This window comes from Phocoena phocoena, chromosome 7 (genome assembly GCF_963924675.1).
Source record: "Phocoena phocoena chromosome 7, mPhoPho1.1, whole genome shotgun sequence".
Taxonomy (NCBI): Eukaryota; Metazoa; Chordata; class Mammalia; order Artiodactyla; family Phocoenidae; genus Phocoena; species Phocoena phocoena.
This window is the reverse complement of record NC_089225.1, coordinates 28,122,000-28,141,263: the sequence shown is the minus strand read 5'-3', so window position 1 is coordinate 28,141,263 and position 19,264 is coordinate 28,122,000. Positions and strand designations below refer to the sequence as shown.

Below are 19,264 nucleotides of genomic sequence, written 5' to 3'. Positions count from 1 at the left end.
TAGTCAGTCTGTTGTTCAGTGTTCAGCTTCTTCAGTTTTCATGGATTATAAAATTTTTTAGGACAGAAGATACTCCTTACAAGACCATTTTATAAGTTTCCAGCTTTAAAGGTAGATGTAATTTTAATAATCACATACCACTTTGAAGCTCTATTAGGCACAGCTCTAGTTGCCTTTGATTTATTCATCAATGTGAGAAACCTGAAATTTTCTAAAGTCTAATTTTTGAAAAAAAGTTAAGTAGTCTCTTCGCATTAAACCATCTGCTCTGCGTGATTACAGGGACTCATTTTTAGCCTTGAAGCTTCTCTTTTGTGATTAAATTTCTAGTTCAACCAAGAGAACTCTTTGGAAACCATTTATTTCCGATAAAGCATATCATTGTTCATAGAGTAGTAAAATAATTATAATCAGTCCAGATTCTTATTGGATAGCATCTTAAAGAGCTCATGTAAATTTAGCATATTACTAATGCAAGTTCATTTATTCATCACCAAAGAAGAATCTAAAGATAGTACTCACGCAGGTTTAATTGTATAGGCATGCTTTTCATGGACAAAGGCACCAGCAAGACCTCCTGCTCCTGCATTTAAATACTGGATTAAAAAAAAAAATACTGGATTGAGAATAAATTAAACTGTATGGGTTTACCTAAATATGTATGACAAAAGTAAACAATGTAATAATTTGACTTTTTTGTTATGAAACCAACTTTTGACAAGATCAGAATGTGTGACTATTTGAACTTTTATAATAAAACAGAATTTAGAGTTACCTTGTTTAAAGAAAAAAAAATGAAACATAGCATTATTAATCGAGAATAAATAGCTATTACTTTTTTAGCCAAATTTTGCCCCAACTAGTAGATAATAGTTCCAGTGACATTTATCTCACTTCAGAGCTCATTCGTTTCAATTATTTTGTCACAAACTATTTAAATAATAATAAAAGACTATATTTTTAAAACACTTAAATTTAAATAAAATTGGTTTTATATCCATGCTCCCTGTCAATTAACCTGTCTTCAAATGTCAGTACAAAGTTGATTCCATAAGAATTATCTTTACTTATGTAGAAATTTCACAACATATCAACAAAAAACTCAGATCAATTTGAATTAAGTTCTAAGTGTGGAGCTTTTTTTCCAGAACCTCCTGACTTTTACAGAGCAGCCAGGGAATTGAAGGAATAGTATTCTATAGAGGATGGAAATAGCAAAATTTAATAACCTATACTATTCTATCATGTGCTCTACAGTTAACTAGAGTCAGAAAATACAGTAATGAAAGAAATGGAGGTAAGTAATTCAAATACTTAAAATTGGCCACTGATCCAGTTTTACATTTAGATTAATGTCAATATGGAATAAAAGAATAAAAATATATTAACTAGTTTGTTGATACCTTGTAGGAGCACCAGCAGGCAAAATCAACTCCCCACTCATGTAAGTGGAGTTCAACATTTCCAACTGCATGTGCCAGATCAAAGCCAACCAAACAACCCTGTGGAAGAACATAATAAATTTTGAATTCACTTAATGATTTGAAATAGTAAAGACAGTATACTTAAGAAAATCTTTGACACACTGCTGTACCATAAATATAGTTCATCCTTTGGTACAGTGACCCACAAAGTGTGAGTCACAAAATCCTGGGCATTCCCAAGACCCTTTCAGGTCAAAACAATTTTCATACCATGAAGAAGACATTCTTTGCCTTCTTCACTGTGTTGACATTTGCAATGATAATGCAAAAGCAATGATGGGTGAAATTGCTGGCACCTCAGCACAAATCAAGGTAGTGGAAGCTTGTACTGTCATTGTGTGTCAAAGCCTTTCAGTTACAGCATAAAAAAGTTAATTTCACTTATATATCTCCTTGATAAAAGTATAAAACTAATACATTTATATTAAATCTCAATATCTTAATTTTCCTATTTTTAAGATTTAATGTGGGAATTATGCATAAGACATTTGACCATATCCTGAAGTAGGATAGTTGTCTCAAAGTAATGCACTTATGCAATTATTTGAGTTGCAAGCTGAATTAGCCACTTTAGCTTACTGGAAAACCGTTTTTGCATGAAAGAGCAACTTATATACAAACAATAGTAGGTCATACTTAGGTATTTGACAGACATATTTTGGAAAATTAAATGAGTCTGTCAATGTAAGGAAAATAACTCACAGGATTTGTTGCCAAGGAAAAAAAGTAGTTACCAAGATAAAATAGAATTTTGGAAAACTTGTATCCACTTTTATGAATATGACCATTTCCCAGTATTTAAAGATATTTCTGATGAGTTTAGAAGTAATATATAATTTTTAAAAGAACATATACTGAAATATGTAAATATCAATATTTGTAAAATATGCATAATAATGAACCAATATTTTCCAAATGACCAACGCTTATTACATATCATGCATGGATAAAAGATCTATTCAAAATGAAAAATCAGCCAATGGAGTTTAATGTAACAAAGCATAGAAAGATCAGTGATTTGGTTTCACATTTCATACCACAACTCCCAAGAAGTTCTCACTTGTCAAATTCTGGTGTAGTATCAAAGATTATTCACAATTAACTGAAAAAGCTATTAAACTACTTTTGCTTTTTCTAAATATATATCTGTACAAGGTCCAATTTCATTCCTGTGGTTCACAAAGGAAAAAAAAATCAAGAGATTGAATGCAGAAGATATATAAAACCAGTTGCCTGCTATGAAGCCAAACAGTAAAGATCTCTATCTATATAAAATATCTGCCAAATATAAAACATTCCTTTTATTGTTTCTTTTAGAAACTACAGTTTTGCTTCCCTAACAATATATTATTTATGTCAATATGTAATGGGTTTGCCACTTTTGTCCTAAATTAAATAAGTAAATGTATTTTAAAATTCTGTTTTAATTAGAAATACGGTAAATAGATAGATATAAACAATATTAAAACCTCTTTGAGGTGATCAGTGATTTTTAAGAATATAAAAGGTTTGCATTACTAAAAAGTTTGAGAACTGCTGCTTTAGTATATCCTGTTAACCTGAAGGAGTTAATAAATTTTTCAGTTTATCACTTAACCCCACATCATGTCATTTAATTTGATCAAGTCTATGCATGCTGTAGTAAATTGCCTTAGTGGTTCCGATTCTATGTCCCTTCCTGTATCCATGTCCCTTGCCACGTAACTTTTCAGTTCCTTCACTGAGAACAGGGTGCAATTCTCCGCCACTGGGATCAGTCAGGTGACTTGTTTTGAGCAAAGGGACATCAGCACATATAATACAAAGAGAATGTCCTAATCACTTGAGTGATGAGGCTTGCTCTCTCTTGCCCTCTGCCACCTATATGAGAAGGACTTGCTTCGGCCAACCTACTGGCCCAGATGGAAGATGAAAAAATTGTGGATCAGAGTCATCCTCCCCTGGGCTCAGCCTGGATTCTACTCTCCCACATTCTCTTAGTTGGCCAGAGATGCATGAGTGACCTCAGCTGAGATTAGCAGGATCCCTGCAACTAAGTCCTGTCTAGATCAGTTGACACAAAGGTGACCCATAAAAATGATGCTGTTTTTGACTCTATACTGTGTTCTCCCTGTACATTGACTTGAGACCCTAACAGTCTCTTACTATCTGACTCTATTCTGTCTCAGTTAATGACATGAATTTTTTTAAAAAGCTGATAGTTAAATGGGGATGATAGTACACTTTGCAAACGTGTCTAACCTCTGAGTTCTTCTGTTGTTAGCTTACTAAGAGTAAACGTAATAATTACATTCTTAAAACTTGTAGACTTCCTGCAACTTCGAAGAAACACATCTATGGATTGAAGTTTTTGAAGTAAATAATTGCAGAGGTACCAATTTTAGATTGTTCTAACACCTCTTAAGAATAAATAACCCCAAACTGCTATTACAGGTACTTTCCCCAGAACAGAGGGATGCAAACCATGACCTTTTCTTTTTTTTTTTCATGACCTGTTCTTAATGAATAAAGTTGTATTTGAGCACAACAATCTCATTTGTTTAGATATTGTCTATGGCTGCTTTTGCAAGCACAAATGAATCACTGCAACAGAGACCATATGAACAAAAAAGTCTGAAACATTTGCAATTTTGCCCATTACAGAAAAGATTTGCTGACCCCTGCCCTGTAGCATTGGTTTCCATAGAGAAACTCAATATATTGGGGAGTCAGTTAATTAGAAACCTTACTGTAATGTGGCGAGAACTAGAACATCATAAAAGAAAAAGTTCTTACAGGTATTTTGTTTCTAAAACACAAAAAATGAGCAATACATGTCATAAAAATATGACAGATGCTTCATGCTAACACAAATTTTTGAAGCAATAGAAAAGAAATACAGTTAATCTCCATCAAGATTTAGAGGTCATCAAAACTGAGGTTTGCAGACTAGGTTCAATAGATATATATACAGAGACATACATATGTGCAATTAGTTTGTATTTTAAGATACACTTTTAATATTGAAATTAAATTTGGGGGAAAAATGTTTTGAATTTAAAATTCTCTTTTTTCTCACCAACATATCCAATTAAAGTGCTTTTCTTTATGAAGAAATTTTTACAACTTAACTTCTCTTAGACAAGTTTTTACAACACAGCTTTTCTTAGAAAACTCAAGGAATAAAAAGGCAGCACTTTTATTTTATTATCAGTTATTTATAAAGAATGGCACAATGAAGAAACCATGAAACTTCACCTACCGTATCCTGTTATTAAAAGCTCTGTAGTCACATCTGTGGCACGATGTAAAATAATCACTTGTGGCTCCTACAGTATGTTTTAATGCATGTACAATTCTTTCCCCATGGGTGGCAGAGAACATAAATTATTAAAATGTGACTGTTTTTAGGAAATGACCGTAAGATACAAACTTGCATGAGATCATCACAAAGCAATTTTACAAAAGTTTCACTAGATGGCAGCATCTTAAAAATAAAGAAAAAACTAAGTTCTCCAAAACCTCTGTATAGCCATGCAGTTAACATTTTCATTATTTTACGAATAAGAGTAGGTAAAACAATATGAATGTGTGAAAACAGACCTCACCCTTGAGTGCATACTTTATGTAATTTTAAAAATAGAAATCAAATATTTTTCAACAGATTTTTATTAAAATTACCCACAATTGCTCAGACTTTCATTGATACAAGGACAGCAGCGGTGTTCAGCCACCGTGTCACCTGGCTTTACAGTCAGTCCCCAAACTATGGCAGTAGTCTTCTAACCATTCAGACTACTTCCAGCCTGCCTTCTTCCAATGAACTTTCTAAATCATACATTTGGTTATAAGACTTCCTGTGTCCCTTCAAAGATCTCCCCATTAACTTGAGAATGTAACTCATTTTCCTTGGTATGGCTTTTAAAGACCTTTATGATCTGGTTCTTTCCAGCTTTCCTGTCCCGGGTGCCGTACACCTACTTTCATTTATTCGCATAAACTGTTCTCTGTCTCTGGGGTATTCTTTCCCTCCTCATTTGCCTGGGTAGCTCAAATTTTGATCACAAGATAACTTCCATAGGAAGATACCTTTGCCAAACCCTCTCGCTTCTCTCATCTTACAGCCCTGGTTGCATAAATCTCTTGTAGCAATTTTCCAATCTTACACTATCTTCTATTTTTATATAATATGAACTCAAATAATTCAATTGTTGAATAAATAAGTAAAAAAGCAAAGTCATACAATTGTCAATAAATATTCTGTAAACTGAAGCTAAATGTTAAAATATTATTTGATATCCTTTATTTCTGTTTCAATTTTATTGCATAAACCATTTATTCAGGCTTGGCATATTTTAAAATGAAGTTTCTTGGACAGTCAAAAGTAGTTTAAAATATATTTAAAGTCCCTTTCAATAGAACAAGGAATATCATGACTTTTTGTCTTTGCCATCTTTACTAGCACAATACTAAAAATTTTTCTAACCAGTGGAATAATATACAGGGTCTGTGCTGAGATTTCCAGGTAAAGAGCTAGATCACTGTTTCTCAAATTTAGTTTATTATTTGTTTATTAATTAAAATGAAATATGGAATAGTACAGTTTAATTTTATCCCTTGTAGCATTAAAGTCCTGATAACTTTATTGATTTATTCTATAACAGATTGGCTTTAGACAGATATTATTAGTTTGTTCTTTCTTCACCAAAAAAAAAAAAATCCTATAAATTATGAAGACCATCAATAAGTAGCAAATTTGGTGGGAAAAGGGTTAATTATATATTTGTAGCTATACACAGAACTGAAAGTCAGCTTGTATGCATTTGTATGTTCAAATAATTGTTAAAATAATAAAATACTTAAGATAGGTAAGTAGCCTATGTCTTTGAGCCAGTTGAGTAAGCGCCCAGGTTACTTAGGAGGTACCTGCAAGAGATGCCTGTCACACAGCCTGTGGTCATTCATACATACCAGCTCGATGCATGTCCAGACTTCAGTGGATGCCCTTGGCAGTGGCATTAGCATCATGGTGGGTAAATTACAGGGGCCTACAAGTCCCTTCAAGGCTAGTAATTGGATACTAGTAATAGGAGTGTGACTTCTCTCGTGGCTGTTTATGGGAACTACAGTTTCCACACCATACTAAAGAGATCTTTATGTATTCTAAATATCACTCCTGTTTTGATATAAAGTCACAGGAAACAACTGAAGAAGTACATTGCTATAAATTTGAACAATATTACCTTAAATAGAAAAACTGATGGGAAAATTTGAGGACAGTGAACAAAAATTTTTAAAAATGATAGGAGTGTGTGTGTATGTGTGTGTTGTTGTTCAACTCTACATAGATGATATGGACAAATGGTGGATTCATAACAACAAGTTGGCTAGTTAGCTTTGATCCTGGGATTTCCCAAGGAAGCTCATAGTTAGGGAGGTGTTGACTTGTACTGGGGAGGGTGAAAATGAACAAGAAGCACATGAAAGGTGGTAGGGTTTCTTGCCATAGTCTTGAAGCACTAAAATTTGTAAAATTCATTCAAGTGCTATGATTCAAAAAAATCCACAGATGCTAAGTTAAAAGAAAAAAAAGTAATACCTAGTAAAGATCTCTGTAAGAGGGGCCTCTACCATCTCTGTAAACATAGTATATCATTTCAGAGTGAATTTTTATTGTGAAAGTCTTTCCTTTCATCCTAAAATTTATTGTGGTCTTCAAATATCCTTCTTACTTTTTTTTTTCTTTTCATCCAACTCTGGTTATAAGCAGGAACTATGCATTATTTCTTAATACTGTGTTTACTCTGCACTTAAAGTCAATATGTAATTTGTATTACAGTTTCCTTCCCCACATTATTTAATACAGCTGTCTACTGTTTTTTGAAATACTATGTTAAGCCTTCACTAATTTATATCAATAGTTTGATGGGAGTAACTGTTCCTCACTATTAAAACATAAAGCAATACAAAATGAAAATGAACTTTCACAAGTTAAAAGGGACAAAACACAATCTTCCAAGTGGAACTGCAGGGAATATTTTAGAAATCAAGTAGCTTGGCAACTAGAAGCAAAACTTAAAATTTTCTGTAAGGCAGAACCTGAATGCTACTCAAAGTTATTTTAGTCCTGAGGCTCTTATAGATAATATATGATACCAGAAAAACATAAGTAATCAGCATATGTACTGCAGGAGAAAAAAAAATACACACAGTATTCCATCCAGGAAGCTAGTGACTTGATAATTCTAAATGTTCATATTAAGTTCAGCAGCAAACAGGAACAGAAAGAGGAAAAATTGGGAGGGTAGACAAGATTCTACCCTAGACATATGAATTACTCCAAGGTTAAGGTCTAATAATTTCAAATGTATCTTCTATCAAAATATTATTTTAAAATGCAAGTGTACAGAGAAGGATGGTATCACAAATAACCCTTAGTCTACATGATAATTTGAGTAAGAAAGCTCCCCCATTGTCCTAGAGCTATTGATTGATGGTATTTATGCCAAAATGTGTATACAGCAGAGACAACAAGCCCTGATAAAGTGAACATTGTTCTGTGCCTCTCATGTGGGCTATTGCTAGGGATTTGGGAAGCCATGACTATACTTCTCGGTTTCCAGAGAGCTTAATTTGGAAAAAGATAAGATATCGAATAAGAGAGAGTTTTGAATCAAGAAAGAGTCTTTCATGACAAAGGTTGGGCATAGATATCAGGGAATTAATTAAATTAAAAACGAGTACCTTTAAGTTGAAATCAAAATGAAATCAGAATGAATGCTTTCACTCGGTGACTTAAAAACTCTGGTTTGGATTCAAGGGTAAGCTAAAAAGTGAAAGTAGAATCAATTCTGAAATATTCATTTATTTGTCAACCTGTGCAAATTAGACTAATACAGTATTTGGATTTTATTACCCACTTATATCAAGCCATACTTCCATATTTTCAGAAAGTATAGTAACTTATAGTTACCCAAAAGAAAATATGAAGGAAGTGTCCTGTTGGAAAAGTAAAGTGACAGGGGGTGGAAATTTGAAAAGAAGATGATGGACACAGGAAAACTAAGGAGCTTGTCTTTGGATGGAAACCTTGGAGTCCTGAATGGGGTGGTAGAACTCTACTCAGGTGCTGAAGATGGCCAACCTAGTGCATTTTTGGAGGCCTTTCTGGGCTCTATTTATGTCACAGGAAATGGAACCTGAATGTATTTTGAAATTAATATATAACTCAAAGTGCCCTTTGTTTAAATTCCAGAAGTGTTTTAGCTGTGGAACTTACACAGCAGGCCACGTAGCCCATGGGGAACACTGGCAACCAGAGTCTGGAATACTAGCTAGAATACTAGCTATGTCCCCTAGTTCTGTGAACAGATGCCTGGAGGAAAATGATAGCTTCCGAACTTGAGTGGGAAATTTTCCCCACACTATCTGACTTCCTCTTGAGTCAATTTGCAATATGTGGTTTTGACCCAATCGTAAGGTAAAATGAATTGGAGCATGTATAACTCTGTTTTTTGTGGTATTAGACTGGATTGATTTTCTAAGACATTTTCATGGATTTGTTTTTACCCTTGTCGAGCATTAATACAGTCTAAAGCAGTTTTCTATATATATGTCTCTATGTTCCATATGATTCTTTAAAGGCAGACACAGTGGGGTTTTTCTTAATCTATTCTCTCTCTGTCTCCCTCGCTCTCTCTGTCTCTCTCTCTCTCCCCCTCTTAAATCCTGGAAACTGATATTAAGTGAGGGGTCAATATACCTGTGAAACAATGAAATTTCTTGAGAATACTCTGCAACTCAGCTACCATTAGAAGGTTCAGTGGACTTCCTGTTGAAATTCTCCCTATTGTCATGTAGATTAGCTTCCCAGTCGTATAGGAGTTTGTAAGCTCTTAATTAGAGGGAGGGCACCTGCAAATACATCTAAAAGCCCTGAAGAGCTGCTAACAGGAATGACAATGGGGCAATCATTGGTGGGAGCTATTGCCAATAGAACTATCTAAGAGAACCATCAGAAGGAGACCCACCAGTGTCTTGGGGCATCTCTTAAAAAGAGCAGTTGGGAAGAGTGGGTTAGAGGTTCCGAGTTGGGCCACTATTGAATGCTGGCACTGAATAGAATCTTATTCAGCAATAATTCTGTTCCTTATACTTGACATCTAGGGGCAAAGTAAAAATTGTGGTTTTCAATATTCTCTAAACTGAAGAGACAGTTATATCAACCATAAAGACAAAGGTTTCAGGCTCCCATGGAGAAAAATAACCAAGAAAGAGGGCTATATGTATTTTCTTTGACTTTCCAAATGTTGAGACCTCTTTGCCCTTACACAATCAGTTTACAAATATAAAAGGAGAAAATATAGTGGAAAGAGAGGTATGGTATCGGCGCCAGACTCCAAGTCTAACCTTTACTGGCTGGCTAAGTCAGCTTGAGCAACTGCTTAACTTCTCTTGGACTCAGTTTCCTCAACTGAGCCATGGGAAAAGCTCCCTATTAGGGTAGCTGAGAATATTGTAAATACTACATGCCAAGTGCCTAAAGCACAGTAGGTCATCATCAGCACCTAGTATTATTCACATTTGTACAAAGCACTATTGCAGAAACTAGATTCACCCTTTTAGCCTGGCTTTTTAAAAGTAAATATTGATGAGACTGGCAAATCCAGAGATGAGAAGTAGAAAGTGGGGAGTGTTAGGAACATTTTGCTAATGAAATTTAAGGAGGGAGGTATCAGTTAAGAAGGTTTGAGACAGAGCTAAGAGCTAACAGCTACATGGGGAGAAAGAGTAAAGGATTTGAGAGAGAGGAAAAGCAAAAAAACAAAACAAAACAAAAAAACCCTTGAGACCCTAAAGTGTTGTGTAATTTACAGGTAGAAATGTCTTACTATCTAATAGAGTGTGCTTTCAAGGGTAAATTTTAGCTATTTCTTTTACCAGGAAAAAACAGCAATTGTCTCCTCTGTTTATGGTCAGAAGTAAGTACAAAACCAAAGAAGAAAAATAAAACAAATCAAGTAACACTGTTCTCTTCTGGAGTCTTTCTCCAGCTGGCAAGGATCTCACACAAAATATAGTTTGTTTGATTTATTTCAGATACTCAAGATGGGAAAAATAGCTCAAGGTAATTTTTCAAGCTTAATTTAGTTCATTTAATATTTAATAACTTAATGGAGCAGTCTGCATGCCCTAAGTGTGTCAAAGAGTAGAAATGGAGTTTGAAAAAGAACTCAAATTTTACAAGTATTTTGATTTTTAGAGCAATTGACCATTATAAGTAATTCTTCAGAATTTTCTGATTCTAATTAAATGGGAGCATAGTTATGTCTTTTATGCAATGTGTGATCCATAAAATCAGCCTAATCCATTCTTGCTGATAACACACATTTATCCATTCACTGGCCAAACAGGTATGCACTTAATGATAAATGACTATGTATGTGTAAAGCACTAGTATAAGCCTGTGAAGTTTGTAGGGTCCACCCTCAATCAGTCATTGAACACACTATTGACAAAAGCTTCCTAAATTTCATAGTTAAGATAGGCATAGAAATAATTACAAGATACTACAAAAGAGGACCAATAATACATTTTCTGTCATGCTATGGAAATACAGCAGGAAGACAGATTTAGCCTGACACAGAGGAGCAAGAGAAATTTTATGATGAAGGTGAAGGATCACCCCCTCATGTTTCTACAGGAGTTAGTCAAGAAATATATGAGTTGGGCCTATAAGAAATACTCCACTTTACCGTTTTTGGTAAGAATGCTGCAATGTAAGCAGAAATATATACACCAGCTGTCATTCTGCTTCAGTGCTGAGGTCAGCAGGTAGACATGGGAGTTGTGTTGAAGAACCGAAGTCCCATCTAATGGGCAGAGCTATGATTCAGGCTTGCCACTTGTTATCGTACAAGAAAGATGGTCTAGTGTTGCCAAACCTGTAATTTGAAACTAGGAGTTTTTATATGAAATCTCTTGATCTGTCATTATTGGCATGTGATTAAAAAATGTATAATGTACGATGTTTGTATATACAAAGAGGGTTAAACAAAGCAAATCTCTAGGACAGATCATAACCTGTGAAGCAGGTAGTGGTTGAGCTAAGCTGGAGGAACAGAATCTTCATATGTGGGAATTCTAGGAGGAGGGAAAGCTAAGAAAAAAGGCCTGGAGACTGAAAGAATGACATCTGGACAGAAAACATTCAACACATTTGGTTTAGTTTAACTGTTAGTATGTGAAGGAGAGCAGAGGAAAATACGATACCGATAACTTAGGTATATGCATAATCATAAAAAAGACTGAAGTGTTTTTTGTTTCTTTTTTGCGGTACGCGGGCCTCTCACTGATGTGGCCTCTCCCATTGCGGAGCACAGGCTCCGGACGCGCAGGCTCAGCGGCCATGGCTCGCGGGCCCAGCCGCTCTGCGGCATGTGGGATCTTCCCGGACCGGGGCACAAACCCGTGTCCCCTGCATTGGCAGGCGGACTCTCAACCACTGCGCCACCAGGGGAGCCCTGAAGTGGTTTTGACTCTATTCTACAAATGGTAGAAGCATGATGGTCATAATTTGGGAAAGACATGAAGCAAGGGATCAAATATGGGATACATGGGCCTAATCACAACCTTCCCAACAATGGGCAGTTACTTTTTGGATGGGTGGTGACTTTTAACCTTTACATATCTACTTTTATCTACCTGTCTTGTTATAAAGTGGCATTAAAGCAACTATTTAATTTATCCATCACATGAGAATGATACTGTATATCAAAGAGAGCCCCATTTAGATGGGAAATGAAAGTACACTCTTCCGTAAGATATTTTACTAGTGATTACTATGCCAATCTAAATGGTCAATTTCTCAACCAAATTTGCTTATATTATTAAGTTTTACTTACATACTGAACTTGATCATCTTGCAAAGAAGCTTATGGGATAGTTTCTGAAGATGTCACTCTTAAATTTCTTCCCTTAGAGCTACTTTTTATAGACAATGTGATAGTTATCTTCTTTGTTTACCACCTTACTTAATTTGCTAGGAAAGTGAACATTGTCTTTTCAACTGAACTAAACTTTGATATCCCTAATCTTGTTTGCATAAATAATTTAACTGATTAAAGAAGGGGGGAAGTCCCTAGTGGCACAGTGGTTAAGAATCCACCTGTCAATGCAGGGGACACGGGTTTGAGTCCTGGTCTGGGAAGATCCCACATGCCGCGGAGCAACTAAGCCCGTGTGCCACGGCTACTGAGCCTGCACTCTACAGCCCACGAGCCACAACTACTGAAGCCCGCGTACCTAGAGCCCATGCTCCACAACAAGAGAAGCCGCCGCAGTAAGAAGCCCGTGCACCACAATGAAGAGTAGCCCCCACTCGCCGCAACTAGAGAAAGCCCGCACACAGCAACGAAGACCCAACGCAGCCAAAAATAAATTAATTAATTTAATAAAACATTTCTTAAAGAAGGGGATCATGAAGAAGGACATTAAGAGAAATCTCTCACATTTTATTGGGGATTTTTTTTTCTGGGGTCTTCTGAAATTCCACCTACCTTGATTGCCATGAGACACACTTTTTCCTTTCCATTCTTCTGGTGATTAGTGAATAAATTAAAACGGGTGTGTACATTTCATGTTGTAACACTTTCATTTTTCAGCTTAACAAAGACTTAAATCAGCCTTTTGTTGGTCAAGTGGCATGAAAAATATGGGTTTTAGCCTGGGTCTAAGACAACTTAAGTATTTTATAAAATGCATATCCTCTAAAAAAAACCATAAATGTAATATTTCACTTGGGGGACCCTGGGTTTAGACGAGGCTAGATCTGGAGAAATAATTGTCCACCATGGCTTTGATGAGAGTGGTTGCCAAAGCAACAATCCTGATTGACAACTGAGAGTCTTGCTTTTCTCAAATCTGTAATTCTAAAACATCTTGAGTGCAAATTTCTCTTCTGTTGAGAACTACTCAGTCTTTCTCACATGGTCCATTTAATGAAAAGCTTACATTAAAACATCTGATGAAAACTTCTTAGAAACAGCTCAAAATTTTTAGATTCTTGGGCACTGATCCTTACCAACATATTTTGACTTAGAGACTCCAGGCTCCTGCTTGGATAAACAGGATAGTTTACTTTATATTTCTAAACAGAATAATCCTTCACTATTCCCAGAGTAAATGATGTATAGTTAATGGGACATTCCATCTAAACTTTAGGTCATTTTTCTCTTCTCTCTCTCTGTCTCTTTGTCTCTGTTTCTGTCTCTGTTCTCTCTCTCTCTCTCTCTCTCTCTCTCTCTCTCTCTCTCTCTCTCTCTCTCTCTCTCTCTCTCTCTCTCTCTCTCTCTCTCTCTCTCTCTATATATATATATATATATATATATATATATATATATATATGTATGTATTTAATCCTTGGATTCTGTGGCTAGAACTAAATCTGGGTGGGACAGCAAGAGCTCAGTATAGATCCTTCATTTCTGATGGTTATACAAAATCTGTCTTTAATAGCAATAGGATGATAAGATTAAATAAGAACAATCTCTTAGGAGATCAGAAAAATATTTCATGTAGTATGAAATGGATCTGCTCTCTGGTACCCCTATCTTTTGAACTGTATCATGATAGCGAGTTTTAAAATTCTTGCATAGAGACTGCAACTGACTCTTTACTTTTGCCTACTCATCTAATTCCTACCCATTCCTGTAGGCAGGGAAAATCTTTTTAAAATTAAAACAAAACCTAGTTCTTTCATTGTCTAAAAGCTTTTAATGGCTACCTGTGGCACTAAAGAGAAGCTCAAGATGTATAATATGGCTTAGTGGGCCCTTCTTTACTCAGCCTCTGTCTGCTTTATAAACTCATTTCTTGTCATATCTTTTCTAACTATCAAATTATACAATCTTTTCTACAATCAAATTATACTGAAATATTTGCTTCCTTGTAATTCTGTCATTTTTTAACACTATCTAGAATGGCCCCACCATACTGTCCACACCCTGGAGGGGATTTTACCTAGTTAACTCCTACTCATAATGTTAGAATTGGCTCTTGTCTCATCTTCCCTAAGAAGGTCAGGCTGACACTCCAGGCTAAATTAGGCATTCTTATTTAGAATTCCGTTATTATAATTTACTACTCAAATATTTACTGATAGAAAGAATGTATAAAAAATTAAAATGCATATCGCTCTGCTATAGAGAATATAGAGCTAAGATTCTTTTTATGCGCTAATGATAAGATCCTATTTGGTGAACTGGCAGTGACTTTAATGAAAGAATGGCTGTATTAGTATGATTTCTAGTAAAGATTACTTAATATTGAACATCTCAATGTTAAACCTTTTTGGAAAAGGTTAATTTATTATGCATAAAAATTTCATACACCATGCCAGTTTATATTATAGTTATATACAAAAGCATCAGGTACTGATTTTTCCTAACTGATTGATTGCTCAAATCCTGATATCTCATGCAAGTATTACTGATATTATTCTGTTGTAATAGTTCATGAGACTTGACTCCCAATCTTCAGTACTAGACGTAGCTCAGCCAAGATGATGTTGAATTTTGAGGCTTGATCAATCATTTGTCTCCTACAAAAGTCTGAAAACATTTTTAACAATAATTTAAACTTTCCCTGAAGATAAATGGATGGATCAGTGAGGTGACCATTTATATATGAGTGTTATTTAGATACCTCAGTTTTTATTAAATGATATTAAAGCTAAAATATATCTTTCTTTTTTATAATGATGTCTTTATTCATATTTCTGCTTTCGTCTAATGTTCTAGATCCAGAATTAATTCATTTTGTTTTTAAATTGTTTGGGCTGTAATTGTGATTATTACTTATTAATAATTTAGGCAACTTATAGTTAGGTCTAAGAGATGTTTGTACTCATACCCAGGTGAGAGTGACACATAACAAGGTAGAAGCTAATAAAGCAAAGCACAGGTTTGCAAAATTCAGTCTTCTTTTTGGCTGTCATTTGCATTTCAATTTTCAGTAGGCTAAAAGAAAACTAACATGCCGGCATCCATATAAGGTAGAGTAAGATAGTATAAAAGATGTGATAAATAAGAGAATCAATCATTCATTCACTCAAAAGTATTTATTTGGCACCACTGTCTACCAGGCACCATGAATTCCAGAGTGCTGTAGGCCAGTTTATGTGGCACTGGAGAGGGAAGGTAGAAAGCAAGCAGTTGGCACTGAGTTTTTTTGGGGATAAGATTATTAAAATTTTTATCAGTCCATTACCCAGACTTTAAAGTTTTCAGTCCAGTCTATTGAGTCCTAACCATACTGCTTAGATTATTGTTTTCTTTTATAATCTAGAGTAGAAGTGTCTAATGAGAGTCTTTAGTTTAAAGTTCTCACTTTCTAAGGATTCATTATTTTTTTGTAGGTTGGATATGCCAATGTGATATTTTTATATATTGATAACGTTTACTGATTACTTACAATGCACTAAGTACTAAGTGTTTTAGGGATAGTTCCTTGTTTCTCAGTAGAACAAATCAATGAAGTAGGCACTATTACCTTCCCCATTTGTTAAGTGGAGAAATGAAGTCATATTGGTAAATGAATTAAGCCATTTAAACTATTCTAGAAACTAATGGAAAGATGTGGGTTCAAGGCCAGGTGTGTCTCTGTCTCTACTATCTAAACATTTCATTAATGCAAATGCTATACTGCATTTCAGAATAAGTATCCTACTCCATCAGCAACCAAAAACGCCTGAATTCCAGGTGTGGCAAGGCTAATAACTGTTCCTCTTAAGCACACAAATATACTTCATTTCCCAAAAATGACCATGTGTTAGTCGAGGGAATATAAGTGGAAATAAATTTTTTCATTGTTAAGCTAATGTTTTTAAGATGTTAGTATTCCCCTTTAAATCCCTTTATCCCATTTCTTTGGCTGAATAGTGACAGAAGCTCTAGGGTATGAAAGCCATAGGATACAACCCTGAACCACTGGTAACCTGAATCATTGCACTGGAGAAAGCTGATCCCTGACTGCTGCGTGAGCAACACAAAAACATCTATCACAGTGAAGCCATTTATGGTTCTATTTAATTGTTACCAAGACTTAGTCTACCTTATACACCAAGAGTTTCCATTGACAGTAATTTCTAATTACCTATTTCTTATCATAATTCAACTTGAGAAATTATAATTTGTGGGGAGCCTATTCATTTCACCAGATGATGTAGATTTTCTCTTTATTTTGCTCTCTTTATATTTCATTATGGAGCCTAATCAATTTTCCATGAATTTTTTTCAAATGTTTTGTGAAATGAGGCAAAGAAGAAAATAGAAGAAAGAAAAAAAGAAGGGAGGGAGGAAGGAACGAAGGGAAAAAAAAAGGAAAAAAATTAAAGAGGGCTAGAAGAGGAAAGAGGGAAACAGATTAGAAACAATGATGCTCCACGGGGGTGTAATTGGGAAATGCAAGAATTACTGTCGGTAAATTAACCGCAACCCCTCTTCTCAGCCTCTCTCTAATATAGGGCCATAAAAGCTAAAAACTCCTTTACTCATGCTTCTTTGAAACTACTACTTCAGAAGGCAATGAATCATAAACAGGAAACTGCTAGTTTTTCTGGGAAAGACTTTGCACTTTGGATGAAAGGGACAGATAAAGCTGTACTGCTACTTCTCCCTTCGTCTTTCTCTCTGCTGTAAATAGAATTGTGATATCTGGATTTGGGACAACTCTCCCTGTGACCATGACATGAAAAGACTGAAGAAAATATAAGAAAGCCCTGGAGATGTCACACAAACACTACTCAGTTGCTGAGTGCATCCTAGCAGCCTCCTGCCTCAAGTCTTCTGTGGTGAGAAAAATAAATCCCTAATCTTTGGCTAATTTTTCTCTGGGATTTTGTTTCTTGCAGCTGAAAACCTTCATAAGTGATTCAGGAATATTAAAGGAAAGACTAACCCTGAGGGTAGAATTAAGAAGTGATTGGTTGAAAAGGTAAAGAACAGGAAAATGTCAGAGTTGAGTCTAAAGGTCTATAACGATGGTGGCATGAAACAAACAGTAGGGATATTCTGGAGGGAGACAAGTCTGGAACATACTGATCTCAGGGTGCATATAGGCCTTCCATGTGTAATAGGCAGATGCTCATAAATAACAATTTTCAAGTGTGTGAGTAGCCTGTAGCTTTTACTTGACAGTGAGAGCTGAGTCGTGGCAGTGGTTAAAAATCTTTAGGGATAGTAATTCAAAGGACAATGGGGAGCATTCAGTGAATGTAGACAAAAATAAATTATTAGTAGAAATAAGTAATAGTATATGAAAAATATATAAATATAGAAGTAAGGCAGAGCTCCAAGATGGTAGGTTGCCCAATAATATAAAATTAAGTAGATGGCTTCTAAGACAAAATATGAAAGTGTGTCTTCAAACTGATGTCTCTTTTCACATGCTGGCCTTCCCTTATAATATGGCTCTCTAGCCTGATCTTATGCTTAATTTTCCTTACCCTCTCACACTTGTCACCATCCCAGGGCTTCTCCTCAGTTAAAAAAAGTCTCAGCATTCTCTAAATTCATTATGTGAGTCAGAGCCATCCTACCAACTGTTCTTTTATTAATTTATTTATTTTTCCCTTTAGATGATCACTAGAAATCTTATATTTTCTCTTTCCATCAGAGTCAATTTCTATATCACTTACAACAAGAAGTCAGATAACCAAATACAAAATTGGGAAAGACACTTGAATAAGCATTTCATAAAAGAAGATTCTGAGACAGCTAGTACACATTTGAAAGATCCTCAACCTCATCAATAGTCAGAGAAGTGCACATTAAAACTATAATGAATTATTACAAACTAATCAGATTTGCTATTGGTGAGAATGAAGAGCAACAGAAACTCATACATGCTAGTGGGAGTATATGACAAATTGATACAAACCTTTGGAAAGTTGGCATTGTTGATTAGGATTTAACATATACATACTTTATGTTCCAAGGATTCTAATTCTAGGTATGTATTTAACAGAAATGGGTATGAAGGCATACCCAAAGAAATTTATAAGAATGTTCACAGTAGAATTTATTGTAATGGCCCTCAAATGGAAATGAAACTCAAACATCTATTCTGATTAGAATGGAAAAAAATAAATTGTGATCTATTTCATACACTATAATAATATAGTGAAGTGGAAAGAAAAACAGGCAAAACTGCTACATACAATATGGATGAACCCCACAAATATAATAGCAAATAAGCAAGACACAAAAGAATATACGTTAATCCATTCATATACAGTTCAAAGATGGACAAAGCTTATATATATTTTATATATGTATATATTTTATATATATATATATATATTTATATATGGTTAGAAGTCAGGAGAGGAGGTAATAGGCAGTATTTGGGAGAAGGAGGATTCTGAGTGTTATAAATGTTCTAGAAGTTTCTTGATGTGGGTGATGGCTATAAGGGTTCAAAATAATTCATCAAGCCACTTACAATTTCTGCTTTTTTTGGTATACATGTATTTCTTTAATAATATGTTTTTCAAAATTCCTATCCCCACTTCCCTTTCATATGAAGTTTCTACTTCAGAATCTACTCTTGTTGACTTTTATTAATCCATCATTTTTGGTTCCAACCATACTTCTGGAAACTTTCGTCATTTTTATGTCACTTAGCCGTTCCTAACTGTGGCTCTTTTATGGCTTTTTTTCCCCTCGAATTTCCCAACTCTTTCTTGATTGACACCTTTAATTTTCTCTTTGTCTCTCTCTTCAGCTTTATCTTCATAGACC

At 35.0% G+C, this 19,264-nt stretch overlaps 1 protein-coding gene across 1 annotated transcript in view; it reads right to left on the bottom strand.

Moving 5' to 3' along the window:
- Positions 1–19,264, bottom strand: part of KYNU (kynureninase) — a 90,202-nt gene that overhangs the window by 32,088 nt on the left and 38,850 nt on the right. Inside the window, exons 9-10 of the mRNA XM_065880600.1 lie at positions 1,404–1,502; positions 523–596 (exon numbers count right to left, since the gene is read on the bottom strand). Coding sequence (XP_065736672.1) covers positions 523–596; positions 1,404–1,502 — 173 coding nt within the window. The remainder of the gene's footprint in view (positions 1–522; positions 597–1,403; positions 1,503–19,264) is intronic.